At 34.7% G+C, this 19604-nt stretch overlaps 2 protein-coding genes across 2 annotated transcripts; one reads left to right on the top strand and one right to left on the bottom strand.

Annotated features, from left to right (window-relative positions):
• The first annotated feature begins 207 nt into the window (after positions 1-207).
• ClC-a (chloride channel protein 2) lies at positions 208-14282 on the top strand. Its single transcript, XM_018540140.1, has 14 exons — positions 208-501; positions 775-862; positions 9441-9726; positions 9881-10092; positions 10267-10787; positions 10902-11136; positions 11241-11403; positions 11683-11913; positions 12111-12334; positions 12415-12606; positions 12721-12863; positions 13094-13256; positions 13323-13550; positions 13679-14282. Exons 1-14 carry the CDS (start codon positions 353-355, stop codon positions 13859-13861), a joined length of 3018 nt encoding a protein of 1005 aa, XP_018395642.1. The 5' UTR covers positions 208-352; the 3' UTR covers positions 13862-14282.
• A 1474-nt stretch (positions 14283-15756) lies between these two features.
• Positions 15757-19354, bottom strand: ninaB (neither inactivation nor afterpotential B). Its single transcript, XM_018540126.1, has 10 exons — positions 19241-19354; positions 18880-19121; positions 18664-18810; positions 18117-18261; positions 17799-17949; positions 17085-17314; positions 16813-16995; positions 16307-16747; positions 16077-16175; positions 15757-15992 (listed from the first exon to the last, which is right to left on the bottom strand). Exons 1-10 carry the CDS (start codon positions 19352-19354, stop codon positions 15822-15824), a joined length of 1923 nt encoding a protein of 640 aa, XP_018395628.1. The 3' UTR covers positions 15757-15821.
• Between the last annotated feature and the right edge of the window lie 250 nt (positions 19355-19604).

Genomic DNA, 19604 nt, shown 5'->3' with positions numbered 1-19604 from the left:
CCCCCCCCCCCCCCCCCCACCCACCCACCCATGGAAAGGCTCTAGATCGGTTTTGGTTTTACTGCGACTATTCCACGAAAAAGAAAGAAACCGGTGAGACTTTACGAGTTCAATGTATCACGAGAAAATTGGTCCGTCGCAAAAACGCTTTCGGACGCGGCGAAGCGAGACAATCAGCTGTCGATCGATTCTTCCATTCTCTCTAAGGAATTGGAAGTGCATATTTAGCATGTAGAGAAGGTGGAGGATGTCGTAAAATATTAATGCACACATCGCGAAGAAATATCGAACGACTGCACGCGCGCGGGTGCATAATCTGTGAAATCGACGCGATCGTGCGGAGAGCGCAAAAATGGCGAGTCAAACCGCGAAGAAGGAACTTCTGGAGGAAACTCTACATCACCATCCGGAAGGCAGCGAGGAGGAAGTGGATAAAGAATGGGAGGAGTTCTCGAGACTAATGGCGAAGTTAAAGGAAAATCGACGGAATCGACCACACAGGTACATTCATGTGGAATGTTCCTCCCTGATCTTAATAATACAAAGTAAAGAAGCACCAAAATTTCGAGAAAAAGAAATCCAATATTTGCAGATGTAAAATTTTTCAAAAGGAAAATTTTCAAAGGAAAAAGATAAGAACGAATATTTGGATGCGGATTTAGAAGCAAATAAACAGTTTGGAATTTTCTAACATTATATTGAAATTGTTGAAAAATGGAAGAATGTGGTTAATGTTATTAAGTAGCAAAATTTGAACTTGGAATCTTTTTTTAGACCATCGCAAGCTTTCTACCCGTGTCCTCCGCCATATGCTGACGAAGAGCAGCAAGAGTTCGATCCTTTCGACTATATTAACACGATTGTAAGCAGTTCTTTTTTGGCAATGGGTTGACCTCTTTCGGTTTTCTGTTCTTTAAAGCCACCGCAAACGTTAACGTATACTGCTTGCATGAGCATGCAGTTTGAAAATTATTAATAGTCGCACTAAAACGCTTTATCGCTAGTTTTTCTAATGTTTCGAAGTGCATTTTATCTCAGTGACGATTTTTTAATTTATAGCCAAAGGCTGTAATTGAAGGCATTTACAATCTTATATTACATGACTATGAGTTACTGCAGTTGCTAATAACGTTAATGACTACAGCTTATAATTAAACCTCAAATATTGTTATACACAAATTCAAGACTATTTGTCAACATTTGTTATGCGTTAAGTTGTTGATTATTTATCGTAATATTTTTTTTTCTCGATGTTTTTTAAATATTTTATGTTATATTTTATTATAAAGTTATATATGTATATACGATAATCGTTGAAGATTATTCGCTAATATATGCTCTTATGATATTACACTTTAAGTTTTACGTTTCTTGTCTGGAACTAATATTTCCTAATTAAATTATTGACCGACTAGCTTTGATGCAACGACGCGACGATTTGTCTGAGATTTTCTATGGTCCGTAAACCGTTCTGCAACACTGAACCTAATAGCGCGACCTTTGAACAATTGCCAAGTAGGCGAGACTGCATTTCAAATATATGATTTCATGAGATCGTTGTTGGACAGGGCTGCATTGAAGGAACATGCATATTTTCTTTTTATGTAAAGCATTTCTATAACTTTTCAGTATATAATTTCCAGATGTTAAGTTTGATGTTTCACATATATATTATTTTATTATATTTCGCGTTATCTCATTGGCGCCAAGACACGCTTCATGCTCGTTATGTGAGTGCATTACAAATAAATAGTTGGTCCGGTATATTTAGCCGGAATGTACGTACACGATGGATCTTGATTCGTCGCATATTATCCTTGAAATATCAGCCTAGCCTTGTAATGTCCAGCCGTATCGCATGTCGAAATCTTTAAACAAATTTGAAAGCGCCGGCCGGCGTGGATCTCAATATTTGCACAAAACTATATAGAGCAAAAATCTCAATTTGTGTGCATTTCTCTTTTATGCACTGGGAAACAAAATCTGCTTAACATTTACTGGAATTCTAATTGAAAATAAATAAATCCAAATTTTCTGATTGAATCTATTACAATTCTAATTAAGATAACCAGAATTTTAGTAGATATGATTAGAATCTTTTGGTTTATTTGGTTTTAATCAGAAATTTTTCTTAGTGTGTTTCTTATCGGATTTCATATCGGATTTCATATGTGTGAAAAAGATTTTTAATTTAATCTATTATAAATATCTACATAATTTAAGAAATATGTACAAATCCATTTCTTTACAATCGTATTTACGCTTCTTTTGTAATGTATATTTTATAAAATATACACTTTATACAAAAATGGATTATACAATAAATGGTAGACGCCTATAATAAATGTTTCTCACGTAATCCTGCTTACTACAGTGTCTCTTCGCGTTGCAAAATTTACGGTTTACTTCGGGCAGGTTTGAAATAAATGGGACATTTGCGATTTATTGGCAGTTCCGTATAATACAAGTGCGATATTAAGTAACCGCCGTAATCTGTCAAGTATTATACGAGCGACAGGTGTCTCTTTTTCATATCTCGTTGCAAATTGAAAATTGCGACGCTCGGACTGACTGTTATTTCGCGAAAACAATACGTTTCTCGACAAGCACGGTTTAACAACGCGCGGTAATGATTCACATTAGTCATCGCAATTAACCAGTTGATCAGCTGCCAACGAATCGCGAACGGTTCTCGCGACTGTTTCACAATTCGTGGCGGTGTAAATGTGGAGTCTTAGTGACGTTTGTAAGTACACTTATAATGCAAGAACTTCTGCTCGTGATTGAATTGTGGCAAAGTTCAGCAAATCGACGTTGCAAAATTTCGCACCCTATTAAATATGTATAACAAATTCAATATATCCTCTAAATAGTTATAATGACCGTTACATTGTAAATTAGTTATCTCATTCTGCTGGGATCTCGTAACGCTTTAATTTACGTCAGGTATCTAAATTGCCTATTAGAGCAGGAGACTTTGATTTATGTCATTTATGCAAAGCGTCCAAGGTGGATTTGAGGAAATAGTAATAGCGCGTATAATCGCGTACACCCGCGTATCAATTCCCGCAGAGCTTTATAATTCAAAGGAGTACGCGCGATCTTTGCAAAGACGCCTTTCTAAGCAACGCTTTTATGCACGAATGAGCTCTTAAGGACTCGTTATGCTTATCGAGCACGCGTGACCAGCATGAAGAGATCCTCGTGTCACCATGATACATACACACACATACATATTCTATATTTATATGCATATATGTACGTATATATACAATATAAGTAATATGTATATTCACATATTACAGCAGTGGTTGAAGCTGCACTCTCGTAATTTGTGCAATTTCCGGGTCTATGTATCGTCTGACTTAACTCTATTTTATGGCTGGTATTATTCGTATTTTCGAGTACTGCCAATAGTTTGCAAAAGTCATATTAACAATGAGTATTAACGTCAATAGTAAAATAATTAGAATAGATATAATATTCGAGATGAATAAACAATTTGACTAATTTGGATAATTTCTGTTTACTCAATAAGATAAAAACTTGCTTAAATTGTCGACTCCCGGTCGAGGTAATATTTGTCGCAATAAGAAGAATTTTCCAGATTTAGTATTCAGATTTTAATATAGTTTAACATCGATATAAGATGCCAAAAGAGCATCAATTAATTATTAATAATGCGTGATAGTACCGCGGTAGTTTATTAGAGTTGCGTTTCAAGACCGACGATCGTTCAGCGCGTAGTTTGGGGGAACTACATATAATTAGTATATACATTCTCACGCGAAATATATATAAGCAATTAAAGATCCAAGCTAGACTGTTATGGGCTTCGTATTAGTTATGTTCTTACATTTTGCTTAAATTGTATCTGTGCCTAAATCATTCCGATCTAAATCGTATAAATCAAAATTACATCCAAAAGGTATAATTTAAGCAAATAAATCCCATCAATACAATATTTTCGAGCGTATTTGTTATATTTGTATCGCCGATTATAGTTAGACCTAATTACTAAAATTGGATTAGAGGCCGATTGCCTAGTGGAACGTGGTCAACATTGGCGTCACAATCATGCGTAATGGTGTTTATAGGCATCGCCTGTATTTTAATCCAGGGAATCAAGTCCGATCTTATCTAATTTGTTTCAAACGCGACATTTTCATATTTAAATCTATTATCCTGCGCGATTAAAATACACGGCTTTTAAATATTTCAATAGTATTATTTCCTCCATTTATACACGATTCAACGTACGTCAAGAATATAATGCATACGACTGTCAAACTAATTGATTTTTATGGATCTGTAATTAAAAATTGATAACCAAGGTACTTTACGTTGAATTTTGAGTCATTGCATGATCATACAGAATAATTGTAATAAAATCGTTCGATGGAATTACACGGTGCACACATTTATCACACGCATATTTATACTGTCAACAAATTCTAGAGATGTTGCCAAAATTGTAATACCATACATCATATTTAGATAGAGATCATTGACTTTCTGATCAAGATTGAGACTCGATTATCTCTGCTCCCCGTTCGATCTTGTTTTACAAGATAATCTTTAAGATAACGTTATGTATATATTTCTCCGCGTAAAGGAGATAAAATTGTCATAATGAAGAAATGTCACTCAATGATATTTATCGATGCTTTACTCGTCATTATGTTCTTTTTTGCCTGCTTAAAACAATTTACATGACAACGTGCGTAATTGATTATTGAAACTCGGACAAGAGAGAACTTTATATACATATATACACACACACATATATAAATTTGAAGCAGATGAATAAATGAACCAAGATGTCATGTATCGAATTTATGAATATATAAGCGAATACATAAGATTTCAAAAATATTAGATGTATTAAAAGAGTGTAAACGATACATTAATGGTAACGAATAAATAACAGGCGTGATAGCGTTTCGTGCCAAGTGTATTTTTGAGCGAGATCATAGGACACACTGTATAACAAATAAATCCTAGGTATACGTACTTCGTAAGTACGTATAATCCAGATTCCGAGATTTTTTTGGAAGAAGTGATGACTTATACAGACAATGAAAACAATATTCAACTCAAATAAATCTTAATTAAATAATACAATTAAAATTATAAATTAATAATGCCTATATAGAGAGAGAGCCGATATAGATTGTGTGTAAGTATGTAAGTTTATTAAAATCTCTTAGTACAGATTTGATAGTGATAAACATTTCGATCTTACTTTTTATAAATCATTCTCTGTATCTCGTATAATCTAGGTGAAATTTCTACTTTCATATCATAACTGAAATTAATACTGTAACTATAATACTATAATTGAACGCATTTTATAATCTATAATTGAATTAACATCATAAAATTAAATAACGCAAATATGAGTAATTCTTGATGCTGATAGTCTCAATTATTGATACCAATTTGCTTATGTATTCATAATGTTTTTATTTTGAAGTTCACTTTAGACAAACATTAAACTTTAGAAATATAAAGACTTTTAATTGTTTATCACAAGTTGAACTAATGACTTTTATTTTAGAAAACATATTTACTTAATCACATTAACTCTGAGCTTTTATGTTCAATATACAATTTAAAAAGTTTCTATTTTTCTCCGACTACATTTTTGACTCTGACAATTTAATAATTATTATCATAGGAGTGCATCAATTGAATTTATTATATCAATATTGAGGATTTCTCATGCGTTATTTGATTTTAAGATGTTAATTCACTTAAAGATTATAAAATGCATTTAATTATATTAGTTACGATAGTAACTTCACTTATAATATAAAATTAAATTTTTTATCTAGATTATCATCTACTATTAAGGATGGCTATTAAAAAGTAAGCAAGATCAAAACGTTTTTTACCACTATTAAAAAATAATCAACTTACAAACTTACAACCTGTGTCAGCTTTCTATGAGCATTATTGATTTTAATTTTTTGATTATACAAACACAGTTTGCGATAAAAGATTTGTAGCTTGAAAGCCAGGGCGCGTCTATCAAATGAATTTACAACATTAGGTGATACGTTGCAGCTTATTCGACAATAAACAATAGGATTTCGCCCTGTTGACGTTGGTTGGGCGATGCTAAAAATAAGGATTTTGACTGTTGCCAAATTTCAACAAATATTCTGCTGAGCTTTGAAGCAGACATCCACGAGACGTCGCTGTTTAGTTTGCATTTGTGTGCACGCACGCACAGATGCATGGGATTATTTTATTAAAAATTAAAAAGGTATTCTTCGAAACGGTCGTGAAAGTTCGTGCAGACATTGCCGTAATTTTATCGCGAGTCGTTAAAATTGGACACGGATTTGTGCAAATAGAAAGGCGACAGACGAAAACTTTGAATATTATAAAAAAACATGTTTGAAATATATTAAAACATCAAACAAATATAATCGTTAATAATCGACTTCTTGTAATTTAAATATAACATACATCAATTAAGTGTTTTAAACAAACAAAATATACAGTTTACTATAAATGACGGACATAAGTTTTCCAAGGACAAATGTTCAGAAATGTTCGTACGTGGCTGTATTATGTAGCAGAACTTTAGATTGTAGATTAAAAAGATTGTGCGGTAATTTACGAAATGGAGAAGTTGAGAAAAGACACATCCTCAAGCTTAAATTCGACTTCCCGCGAGTCGAGTTATCCGAGTGATGAATCTTCAATGCAAACCGTGAAACTCCTCGCCCAGCTCTCCTTGCCAGCCTTAGTTTTGAACAGGGCATATTTTGTCTGTAATGATAGCTACCTTGTAAGTATATCTTCATCCTTTTTTAACCTATCACGTTTTCCCGCGACAGGGTAGGTTTCCTGTTGAGACACTCGTCGCGAGCGCGCACAGTTTTTCCGGCATTACGGCCATTACGAACAATTTCGTACAATTGTTTCTTACGGCCCGCCGCGCCGGTGATAGTTTTTGTTGTCCATCGCTCGTGAAGAATAACATTAGCGTGTAGACAATCATGACATATGCTTAACGAAGCGACATTTAGGCAACAATATAATTTTAGCGTTCATAAACATTAAATTTCTTATCTTTTCTTTAATATTATGATCGCTTATTAACTTTCTTTTTTCTTTTTACTTATATTAAATTAATAACAAATAAACGGATCCAATGTCATTTGGAAGGATTAATAGCATGAACTAATCGGTCGTTAACCGTTTCGTTGATTCATGATCGCATCGCTGATATCTGTCGAGAAATTTTTTATCATTTTATTAATCACATTACAGACACGGCCCGTTTTGTGAATTAGATAAACGCTCGTTTTGACAGATAGTATTTACACCATATGATATCAGAGATGATTTTTATATCAGTTTTATATATAAAACGGTCGTTGTAGTGTTAAGTCATCTGTAAAAAAGGAAGTTTTTCCGCTCTGTTGTTTTTTGTAATATTTCTCCATTGATTAGTGTGTCGTAAGAAAGTACTAAAACCAATCGACAATTCTAATTATGAATCTAATTGACAACAACTTTTCGGTTATTGTTAGAGAGCTCATCGGAATCGAATTTTCTTCAGATCATTGATAATAGGTACGTACACTGAAAAAATGATGTTATATCGACAGCATTATGTTAATTGAAAATATAATAATTTTATTAATTCCGTAACACTGTTACTGTAACAAATTTGTCGTGCTCTGGTTTTAATAAAATTTCATTTGTTTTATTATATTATTATTGAATCTCAACAAAATTATTTTCAATTAAAATAATGCTGTTAATATATATAACATTATCTTTTTTAATGTATGTATAAAACTCGAGACACAATTGAAAAGTCGATCTCATAATATTCGAAACATTTGTGAAGAAAGAATGAACGATGTTGAATTATACAAACGATACGATTGTTTTTTTTAATTTCTTAAATTTTTTAAAAATGTAGCACGTGTCTTGTTTGATTGATGGATAGAAATACTCATTGTCAGTACTTTTGAGATTCAATGGAATACTTTATAGAATCTTATGATAAATTATACAAAGAAATACGATGTCATTAACAGAATGCGATACGCTAAATCGGCTAAATTACAAAGAAATAATTTAAATATTTAAGTGATAATTACTATATGCAACTATTATTCTTATTAATAACACATAATTTTACTGCATCATGCTCGCATGAAATTTTTGAATGTTATAATAACTTTATAAAATATAACACACGTGCGTGCGTAGTTGGTTAGTCTAAAAAGTATCTATCTATGTTATTATTTTAAAATAAATAATTTTTTTTAGTAAATATTTTGCACACGTTTGCTACAAGAAAATTAAGAATGTGTGACGGAAAAATTAGGATTATATTTCTGAATTTGATGTATAATAAATATATAGAAAATATAAAATAAATGTCGGAATGTTTCCTATATTATATTGAATATTAGTGTATTCGGTGAATGCACCTTATAATATTCAAATAAATGAATAAAAAGTGAATGAAAATACTCATTCGAATAGACTTCTTTTTTATTCTTATTAAGAAACGAACGAATATTTTTTCATTTTATTTGAATGAATATTTTTTAAATATGATTAAGAATATTTTCATTTTGTATTCACTTTTACTTTGTATTATCTTCACATAGCTTGTAAGCCTACAAGATAAAACAGAAATCTTTATTCACTTTTTTATTTTAAATTTTTATTTGGATATAGGATCACCAAGATGTTTACTCTATTCTTGCAAGATCGCTAAAGACTATCTAGCAGCTTCTGGTACCAACGTACCTGTAAGCGTGTATTTTCTTATGATCCTGATTTACTTGTAAATGTAATCGTTTAACTGCTGATACAGTCCATAAAATATTTTGTTTTTAGACTTGGTTAAATATGAAAATATGATCTAGATGAGAGAATAAAAGCTGTCGCTGAAGTTTTTGTTGGGAATAAATAAAAGAATGTATTGTTTCCTAAAATATTTTTCAAATTTCTAAGTCCTTTCCTTCAAAAAACCGAATATTACAATGACGAAAATAAATAAAATTTATTTTTTTACTTAAAAGACATCAAAGTGTCAATTATAATTAACGATTGCTTATAACTTTCTTTTTTATCTATATTTTATTTGAATGAATATGAATACTCATTAAATATTTATAGTTTTTTTTGTGAATAAATATTCTTTAAAAACCTAAAATTTTGAATAAATATATGATTACATTTTTCTTTACGTGAAAAATTTGAATAAACACAATTTGGAGTTCAATTACAAATTTTTGTATTCATCGGGCACACTATTGAATATGTTGGAATTGAATTATGGACCGTCTAAAGTGGGCTTAGAATTCAAATGAATAAGCCTGACGTCTCTCGTCTGCGCATGAATCGATTGATTAACAATCGAACATTCGAAATGATGCGAATTCGGCTACCTCCAGATGTATGGTCGCTACACGAAGGATCTGGGTGAGTACGCGAAGGAAGAGGCACGCAAGCTCAAGTATCAAGAAAAGGCAAGAAGAAAATATGATAAAACGAGAGCCGAAGATCTACGGAAGTCGAGGCGAGGTCCTCTGTGCCGGAAGTTACTGGCCCTGTTGGCCTTCGCCTGGAAGCACACTGGCGCCCGGCTAGGCGAGGACTGGATCTTCCTTGCACTCCTCGGTATTATTATGGCTCTCATCAGTTATGCCATGGATCGTGGCATTTCCATGTGTAATAACGGTCAGTCTACTTTGCTTTCGAAAATAAATTTCATCCCCGAGTAAAGCATTTTTATTAAGTTTAAATCGGCTCGAGTTTTCCAAAATATTAATTCTCAAAGGCTTTAATATTAATCTGATAATATAGCACATTAACGATAATCTCGTTTCACCAGCCAGGATATGGCTCTATCAGGATCTTACAACGCATCCGGCCTTCAAGTATCTTGCCTGGGTATCTATGCCAGTGTGCCTTATTCTCTTCAGCGCCGGCTTCGTGCATATCATTGCACCTCAAAGTATAGGCTCGGGTATCCCTGAAATGAAGACCATCCTACGCGGCGTGGCGTTGAAAGAATATCTAACTTTCCGTACTTTGATTGCCAAGGTAGTTATTATTTACGAAATAATTTAATCTACCCGTTAAAAGCTTAAGAAAATTAATATATTTAACAGTGCACGAATCAAAGTTGGATTCCAACTTTCTTAAAGTTCTTAAAAGAGTGTATCAAGAATCCTGCCAGAAGAAGACAGAGATAATAAAGATTGTGATATGTCAAAGGTGATCGGCTTAACGGCGACTTTGGGTTCGGGGTTGCCGCTCGGCAAGGAGGGCCCATTTGTGCACATTGCCAGCATCGTCGCGACGCTCCTCTCCAAATTAGTTACGAGTTTTCAAGGCATCTACGAGAACGAGAGCAGGAACTGTGAGATGCTGGCCGCAGCCTGCGCGGTGGGCGTCGCTTCCTGCTTTGCAGCCCCAATCGGCGGCGTCCTCTTCAGCATCGAAGTCACCACGGTGTATTTCGCAGTCAGAAACTATTGGCGCGGTTTCTTTGCCGCAGTTTGCGGCGCTACAATGTTTCGTCTACTGGCAATCTGGTTCCAGCGCGAAGAGACCATCACAGCGATGTTCGCCACCAGTTTCACCATGGAGTTTCCTTTCGATCCGCAGGAGCTCCTCGTCTTTGCTTTGATCGGCGTCGGCAGCGGGCTGCTGGGCGCCTTCTACGTCTGGCTGCACAGGCAATACGTGATCTTCATGCGGAAGAACAAGAGCATGAACAGTTTTTTACAGAAGAAGTAAGTCACACTTGAAATCCCGCGCGTATCGAAATTCTAATAATCGCCACAGCGCGAATTTCTGTTACGATTATTTGGAGTTTGTGATAAAAATTAACGATTCGTTAATTTCAGTCGTTTTCTGTACCCCGGCATCGTGTCCCTGATGGTCTCGTCTGTGTCATTTCCCGTCGGGCTCGGTCAATTCATGGCTGGTGATCTGAACACGCACGATCAGGTTTTCGGACTCTTCACTAACTTTACTTGGACGAAGGAGAATCTCAGCGTTGAGGAGATGAACATCGTGAAGCATTGGTCAACATCATATACCGATGTCTTCAGTGGACTTCTTAGTTTCGTTTTAGTCACTGTAAGAAGATGACTTTTTTCCGTATAATTACTCGATCGCCATATTCTTAAATAGATTATATGATAAGAACAGATGAAAATGGAAGAAACGGACTTTGGTTTCAGTTTATCTTTTCCATTATAAGTTCGACAGTGCCAGTACCGTCTGGAATTTTTATCCCCGTATTCAAGATTGGTGCTGCGTTAGGCAGAGCAGTCGGTGAAGCTATGGCTCTTTGGTTTCCTACTGGTGTACGTTATGGCGGAGTAATTACACCCATTGTACCAGGTATCTTTAATTAAATATTTATACATGTAATTATTTATTAGTGATTCTTATTATTTTGTACTGTGTAAAATATAAAATAATTATTTTCTATTGAAATATTTGAAAAAAAACTTATTACGCGTGAATAATCGATGTTCTGATCTCATGTTTCTTAAATGTATCAGCATCTAAAAAAATTTATGATGCGTTAATACTTACGTGAGACAATTTTAATCGAGTTTACAGAGGAAAGAAAATTAAGAGAAGAATTAGATTATATCGTGAAATTATTCCATTTAGGTGGATATGCCACGGTGGGCGCAGCCGCGTTCTCCGGCGCTGTGACGCACACAATATCCGTCAGTGTCATCATTTTCGAAATGACCGGTCAGATCACCCACATCGTACCTATAATGATAGCAGTGCTGATTAGCAACGCCATCGCTGCGCTTTTACAGCCTAGTATATACGACAGTATCATTCTTATCAAGAAATTGCCTTACTTGCCTGATCTACTTCCATCTAGTTCAGGTAGGTACTTCTCTTTGTTTCGCACAACTTATCTCATTTTCAATTAACTGAACTAATATTGTGCGCTTATATTGTTATTTCGTAAAGCGTTTCGTTCGGAATAAATAAGAAGGTAATTTTGTATTCGTAATTTTACAACTCTTGTCGCAGATTTTACGCAACCGAAGAAACGGCGATAAAAAAATTAATTGTTGTAGGAATGTACAATGTTTACGTGGAAGATTTCATGGTTCGCGATGTGAAGTACATATGGCATGGCATCAGTTATCAGAAACTAAAAGACATATTAAAAGAAAATCGCAAGCTTCGCGGATTTCCGCTGGTGGATAATCCGGACTCTATGATTCTGCTTGGATCGATTCAGCGATTAGCACTAGTCAAGCTCATCGAGAAGCACATTGGTCGCGAAAGAAGACTGCAGGTAATAGAGGATTTCCAACGCCTTGGAAGTTCATTTGCGATTTCATTTTTTGTTTCTATATATTATTATCGACATTCCAGGTTGCGCAAAAATGGCACAAGGAGGCGGAGGAGAGGGCGCGTGAAGAAATAGAACGACAGCTGAGGGAGCAGGAGAGAACGAGAAGACCTTCGAGATTCGAGGTCATCCCGGCACCGGACATTCTCAAGATGCAGAGGCAAAGTGTTAATGATCTAACGATGTCAGCAAATAATGGCAGCGGTCCCGATCATGTGAGTTCGCGTAAGCGCTCGTTCGGTTGACTTTGACGTCAATCGCGGTTGTTCCTCTTCTCGTGTATCATTCTCCTCGATGTGGATTAATATAGTAATTTTCTTACATTGTAGCATACGTTCCATTCACCAGTGTTTGGATCGCAACCGAAAAAGTCAATTTTGAAAAAGACCAATTCTTTCACTCTTAAGGGATTCAGCCCGTTAGTAAGCCCGGCAGTGACACCCTATACGACAGTTACAGGCGCAGAAAGCAGGCAAGTCGCTTCATTAGCTCTAGCATTAACAATAGTTCATATAGTAAAAAATATATTTTCATACATTAATCTATTGTATCTCTATACGTTTTATGAGAAAGCATACATTATCTTTTTTGTTTTTATATCTTTTTTTCAAGCGTTTTAAACATCTTTTTGAATAAGTACTTTTGTGGAAAGTTAAAGAATATGAAGTAAAGCATCGAAGAATAATTGTTAATACATCGCAGGATTCGTTTGGCGTTCGAGGCGATTTTTCGCAAATCCGCTACGTTGCAGGACGTGGATCCTGATCCCGAACTGGGGACCAGAGGGAGTCAGGATGTCATCAACGTGCAGTCACATACTCCCATGCTGGCTCCAAGTCCAGCAACATCGAAGAAAGTACAATTGGTGAGTAAACATAATTGTTTCCTCTAGATATAATGTTTAGATAACACATTTGCATATGTTAATCAGCCTCGAGAAAGAGTGATAGACATGTCGGCCGAAGATCAAAAACGGTGGGAGGAGAGCGAGATGGCACTCGAGGTGGATTTCTCGAGGTGTCATATTGATCCGGCTCCTTTCCAGCTGGTCGAAAGAACGTCCTTGCTCAAGGTACACAGCCTCTTCAGTATGGTTGGCGTGAATCATGCTTATGTAACGGCCATTGGGAGGCTGGTCGGAGTAGTTGCACTGAAAGAGGTATGGCTCACGACGTACAATTCTCTAGCCAAGATACTTAAAATCAACGAATGGTCGTCTTGATTAGTGGATAAAAATTATAAACCCTAATTCAGTTAGTAAAATTTCACATGGATTTTGTTTTGCAGCTGAGGAAAGCCATCGAGGATGCGAACGCTGGTATCCTGCCGATGCATCCTGAATCGCACATTGCCGAGTCGCTCTCGAGCCTGGCGAGAAGCGAGACGGACACGGAGATCAACAAAAACATCAACGCGATAAATTCTATAAACTCTGTGGACTGTGAAAAACAGAAAGTGGACAAAGTCTGAGGGTTATTTTGCCGTGTCAAAATGAGCGAAAGCTTATATTGTGATAGCCGCGTCGCCGTAGTCACGTGACGCGGCCCAAATAATGCGAGAGAGCCGTGTTTTATCTAATTTTCCTTTACTCCTTCCTTGTTTTCCCATCATTCGCGCGTTTCGAAAACGACGGGATCGTTATGTGCGAGTAACGCGTAATGATATTTAAACACTTCTCTCGTACTTAAGCCATAAGATGAGCGAAATAATAAAAGTTCCAAGACAAGACGCGAATGCGCGATGTAGTATTAAGCGATGCAGTTCCGTTTTGGAATGTCTTATTTCGTTTTAACATAATGTCGTACTACGTTATGTGAGATGTGATCACCGATCGAATTCACGTTTGTATGCGCAGACTATTTTTATCGGATAGATAGATAGATAGATAGATGGATTCGCACATCGAGATTCGTTTCTTAGTGGATGATTTAAATCGTTTTCATTTGGAAATATTTTTTTATTATATATTGTATTAGAATGTTTGCACGATACAAGAATACATGCGAGGTCTGGATCCGAATCAGACGGAATTTCATATCTTGGTATCGAGCTAAGAGTATCTCCTTTATGAAATATGCTGTGAATCGCGAGTCTATTGTTACTGTCGACAAGCGACAAGGTAAGTTTTTTAAACGGCTGAACGGATCTCTCGATGGAGCGAAAGTGATTAGTAGTGCCAAAAGCAGCGACGCTGCACTTTCTCACGTAACGAAACGTGCATAATTGGATCAAATATGATACAGACGTACGAGATCATTCAGAGTCTCTACTCTGACGCTCCTTTAGTTAGTAAGTATCTGACCATGGTTGTGCCAGACTATTATTTATTAATCGTTAATTATTGTTAATTTTAAGTATACGAGAAGATCATCATGTTGTAGATTAAACTTAGCAAGAAAATGCAGTTCTCTTTCATTCTTTATGATACTTAATTTAGAAACAGCTGAGAAGGATGGCCATTGGATTTTTTCTAAGAATTAACTTGTGTTTATTTCTACAGAACGTGTTTAGAAATTATTTAATTTGAGAAAAAAAATCAAGTGCGATTTTTTATTATCATTAAAAATTCTCATTGCTGCATTCAGGATACATATCCGAGATATATATCCTAATGATCGAAAGTTGCATTTCGGTTGTATCAGAATGAAGCGAGTATTTTCTTGTAAAAGAAACTCACTATTAGATTAATAATTAGGATATTAGAGGTAAAGAATCATATGTGTATCGTAGTTACTATTTCAATAGTTTTTCATAGTGCAATTGAGACGATTGTTTACACCGATCAACTTTGTATTATAATTGTTGTTATTACTGCAACCTAAAGAATGGCTTTAATATCATTTTAATATTCCGCCATTCAATGAAAATTTCTGACGATGTTTGAGATTTTACATTCCATTCGACTAGGTTCTCATCTTGTTAAGATTGTACATTTATTATTACATGTATTATAATCGGTGAACAGCGCTGTATATTATCCTTATATGATGACATTGTCCACCGATTGTAAATACATTGCGCACTGTTAAAAGACATTAAATGACTTATTATATTCGTGCATCTGACAATATTTATCAGCGCAGTTACAATTAGACGCGAAGAGACTACTTTCAAGATAATTCGCACTATCTATATGATTCATGATACGCTGGCAAACTTAATTTATTTTAAAAGAAATGAGAGAAATAAAAAGAAAAACATTTCTTTACAAAACAATAATTTACACGAACAATTAAAACAATAAAACAATTTACCACCTTGCAAACTTTGACCCTCTCATACAATGATGTATTTAATATACACTCAAAACTTACAATACTAAAAAAATTAAGTCTCAAAACAATTCAAATGATTCTTTTTTTGATTAATAACACTTAATAACGCTACTAAATTAGTATTACATTCAAGCGACAGTTTCTTTCGCATTCAGTTACTTATTTAGATTGAACCAACCGTGCAGACATTTAGGTACCGGTCCCGGTGTGTCGAAGGTAGCTCTCGCAATTTCCGTGAATGTCACAGCATCCAAAATTAACAGACCGACTCGTGTCTCTTTATCCGCCCAAACAATCGAGCTCACAATCACTCCATCATCCTCATTCTAAAAGAGCAAGAGAAAAGTAGGTAATTTGAATCCTTTCTTATTTATAATATCTTTTCCACGCAAATGGCGCTCAGTTGATACCTTTCCGTTGGGATTTGGCACGAAAATTGGTTCACTTGGGTAAACACCATCTTCCTGCCACAGTTTCTTGGTCTTTTGAAAAGTATCGACCTTGATAAGCTGCGAATAAAATTTAATTTTATTAACATAGTAAAATGCTGTCAACGTCTTGTCGTACTAAATTATATAATAAAGGTATAAACTCTTTGTCGAACGCGCAACTTTGCAAGCTCTAAAATGTATATACTAACCGTTCCAGGATTGTTCAGATCCATGTCGCAGGAAATCGCGTAGAAGTATCGATATTCTTTACCGAGATGAAGATCCGTGTTTATTCGTGGAGTCTCGCAACCGACATCACAAAGAAGCTCTGGCTTCACGAAAATTTTACCGTTGAGAAGTCGATGAGCGGCCGGTTTTTTCTGCAGAACGCTTCTGTGTTCGTCTCGCCAAAACTTAGCTTCATTATCGTATTCAATGTCACCTTCACTGTCATTGACGTCACAGTTCGGCCTATGATTGACGGACTCGCCGTTGACATCTCGAAACTTTTCTATACTTTGATGCACCGTTTCAATTTTAATAAGATTGTGCTCCGATGGCGTGTTCAAATTCGGTTTTCTTATCGGAAGTACGAAACGTAGCGGCCTGGCGCGGAACAGCTTTGAGAAATTGGCGTTCTCATGCATGTCCTGCACATTAACGTAAATATTATCAGTGTTACGTGGAAGTCATTCTTGCTGCGCTAATATCTTACTTTCATAGCGTCAAAGTACATATACTCCAACATCTTTGGATTCCGATAACAGCATATATCCAGCACGATGTATTCCTTATCACGAGTCTCGAACTGATTGATGATGTGGAGGTAAAAAAAAGTCTCCGCAATGAACGTCTGTACCACTTGACCTGTCTTCCTCGAGATCACGTGAATGAGAGTCTGATAACAGGAACATCAGAAATTTTAGCGTACTAATAATGATTTAACGTGCTTAATAAATTAATCTAATTTTATCGATAGATACGTACGCTTTTATTTTCGTGCCACTTGAAGGAATTCATCATAGGTTCTTGTTTGAAGTGGTTTTTCGTCATCTGGACGAACGAAATCGATAGTGGCTGTTCCACTATTATAAAGAAATTCTCCGTGATGCCAAAGGTGTGCATGTATGATGGATTTAGTAACCATCTACACGGCACTCTAGCCACAATCGTCGCTTGATCGAACATGGAGAGGTTTTTTTCTTTTCCAGAATTATCTAAAATAATCGCATTTAAATTGACTAAAGTATATAATTTAATTATTTTGGATAAATATTAAATATTTTAGAATTTTTATGTTTTAAATATTTTAATATGGTTTCAAATATATTAGTCTAATATTTTAAAATTTGTAAGAGCTCTAAAAAATTAATCTAATTTTTTTCATTGTAAAATTAATGACACGGCCGATAATACAGTAAACTTTCCAGTTTTTTCAAAAATTACTTTTTACATTATTACAACACTGAAAAAAATGTATTAAATTTTAATAAATATTTGCATGAATAGTACCAACTAAATCTTTACTAAATGTAAACATATATTTATTTGATACAAGAACCATATTAATTTGATTTAAATATCATCATTTATTGAGTAAATATTTATTTATTGCAAGTAAATGTTTAGTTACTTATTATTCAAACAAATATTTATTGAAAACTTAGTAAATTTTTTTTCAATGATAAGAAAATATCTTACCAACAGTTACGCGATTGGGATAAAAGCATACGATACTGTATCGAGGTCCCATCGGCGTTATGCTCAATCCTACGTTATAAATCGTACCGTCAGCCATAACGTGAGGATGCGAGGTATGATTTACGATGTTAACATACTTGGACATGTTTACCTACAAAACACAAACGGAAAAAATAGTTTTTGCAACTAGAATTTATTATAAACATTTGGAAATTATCATATTATTATAGAAACGGGTTGAGAAACGGGTATTAGAAACTGAGATATTAAAAACTTAAAAGTTAAATATTTAAATTTAACACAAAAGAAAGCGTTTACCCTGCCCGTTGTCTCTAAATTCTTTAGATCGATTCTGTGCATCACTGGCGCTTCCGTGAATGTGTAATATTCGTCTCCGAATGGATATATCGAAATCATAGAATTGTCTGATAGCGTTTTGTTTGGATTGAACACCGCGGCCACTCTGCAAAATCATTAAAAAATTTAAAATAGAGTGCGACGACTTGTAAGAATTCGAAGTTCCGTCCAAAGCATTGAGAAATCAACGCATAATTCGTGTATACATTAAATATAGGTATAATTTTTTTTTCATTACCCCCAAGAAATACACAAAAGTCGACGAAAAATCAAAATGACTTTATTTTGATTTTTAACGTCAACAATCAGTTAAATTTTGTATCAAAAAATTATCATTTTTACTTTTATGACGTCAAAATAGTCATTATATCTTTCTCTTCATTTGATATGTTTTTTATATAATATAATATAATAAAAAAATATACTCATATAATGTTGAAAAGTATGTGTTTCAGTTAAGACTATATTTATTTCAAGATTATCTTTATTGTTTTGTTCACCTGTTTACCTGTGGAATATAGTCTGACAGGGATCCGGCGTCGCGTTAGTACCGAACTCGTTGTAAACTATTCTCTGGGCTGCCATGTTCCTTTTGTACACTTCGGTCTGGACAAATCGAGTCTGGTAGGTGACCTCACCGTCCGCGATGCCAAATCTGCGCAATGTATGTCAATGTAAAATTTTCTTCCTTTATATTTTAGTATAATATACTTGTAAAATATACTTATGTAGCAAAGCTGAGCTGTCGAAGAGATGCTGATAACGATATTTGCCCACTTTTAGATTGCCCGGACCGTTCCGCAGCAGAGTACCATTCAGCCATTTGGGAATGGTACCAGTGACTTTGATCGACCGAAGGGGCTCAATCACTTCTTTCTCGCAGCTCCTCATCCACACTGAAGCATCGCAGTTAGCGTAATAATTTCCTTTCGCATTAACAGGTATTTCATTTTGATTTTCATCATGCTGTGGATGAAATAATATCGCCAATTAACTTCGACTAAATTATTTTTATATATCGCAAAATGTTATATTTATTGTTATCTGTGACACTGTTGAACCAAAGATTATATGAGGAAACTTACATAAAATTCTGATTTCAATTTTCCGCATTTTGCGTGCTCGAAATTATCTAACACGTTCGGTGTATGGAATAATGAGTCATTGAATGATGTTACGAGGTAATTAACGTATTCCATTTATAACACTTTTTCTTCTTTTTCGTGGAGATCAATTTTGATTATATTTAATATAATTAAAGTGTCAAAATTACGCAATATTTATTCTAAACTTTATTTTATGTGTGCATGAAACGATTTTTTAAAACGAAATATTTATTATTTATTCAGAAACTTTAGAAACTTCTGTTTAAAACTTTATTCTCAGAAACTTCTGTTTAGCTCAATAATCTTGTATATTTCACGCAGAGAAATACTCTAATATTCAATA

Source organism: Cyphomyrmex costatus, unplaced genomic scaffold (assembly GCF_001594065.2).
Source record: "Cyphomyrmex costatus isolate MS0001 unplaced genomic scaffold, Ccosl1.0 scaffold235, whole genome shotgun sequence".
Classification (NCBI taxonomy): domain Eukaryota; kingdom Metazoa; phylum Arthropoda; class Insecta; order Hymenoptera; family Formicidae; genus Cyphomyrmex; species Cyphomyrmex costatus.
Note: the sequence above shows the minus strand (reverse complement) of the source record. Positions and strands in the feature narration are given on the sequence as shown.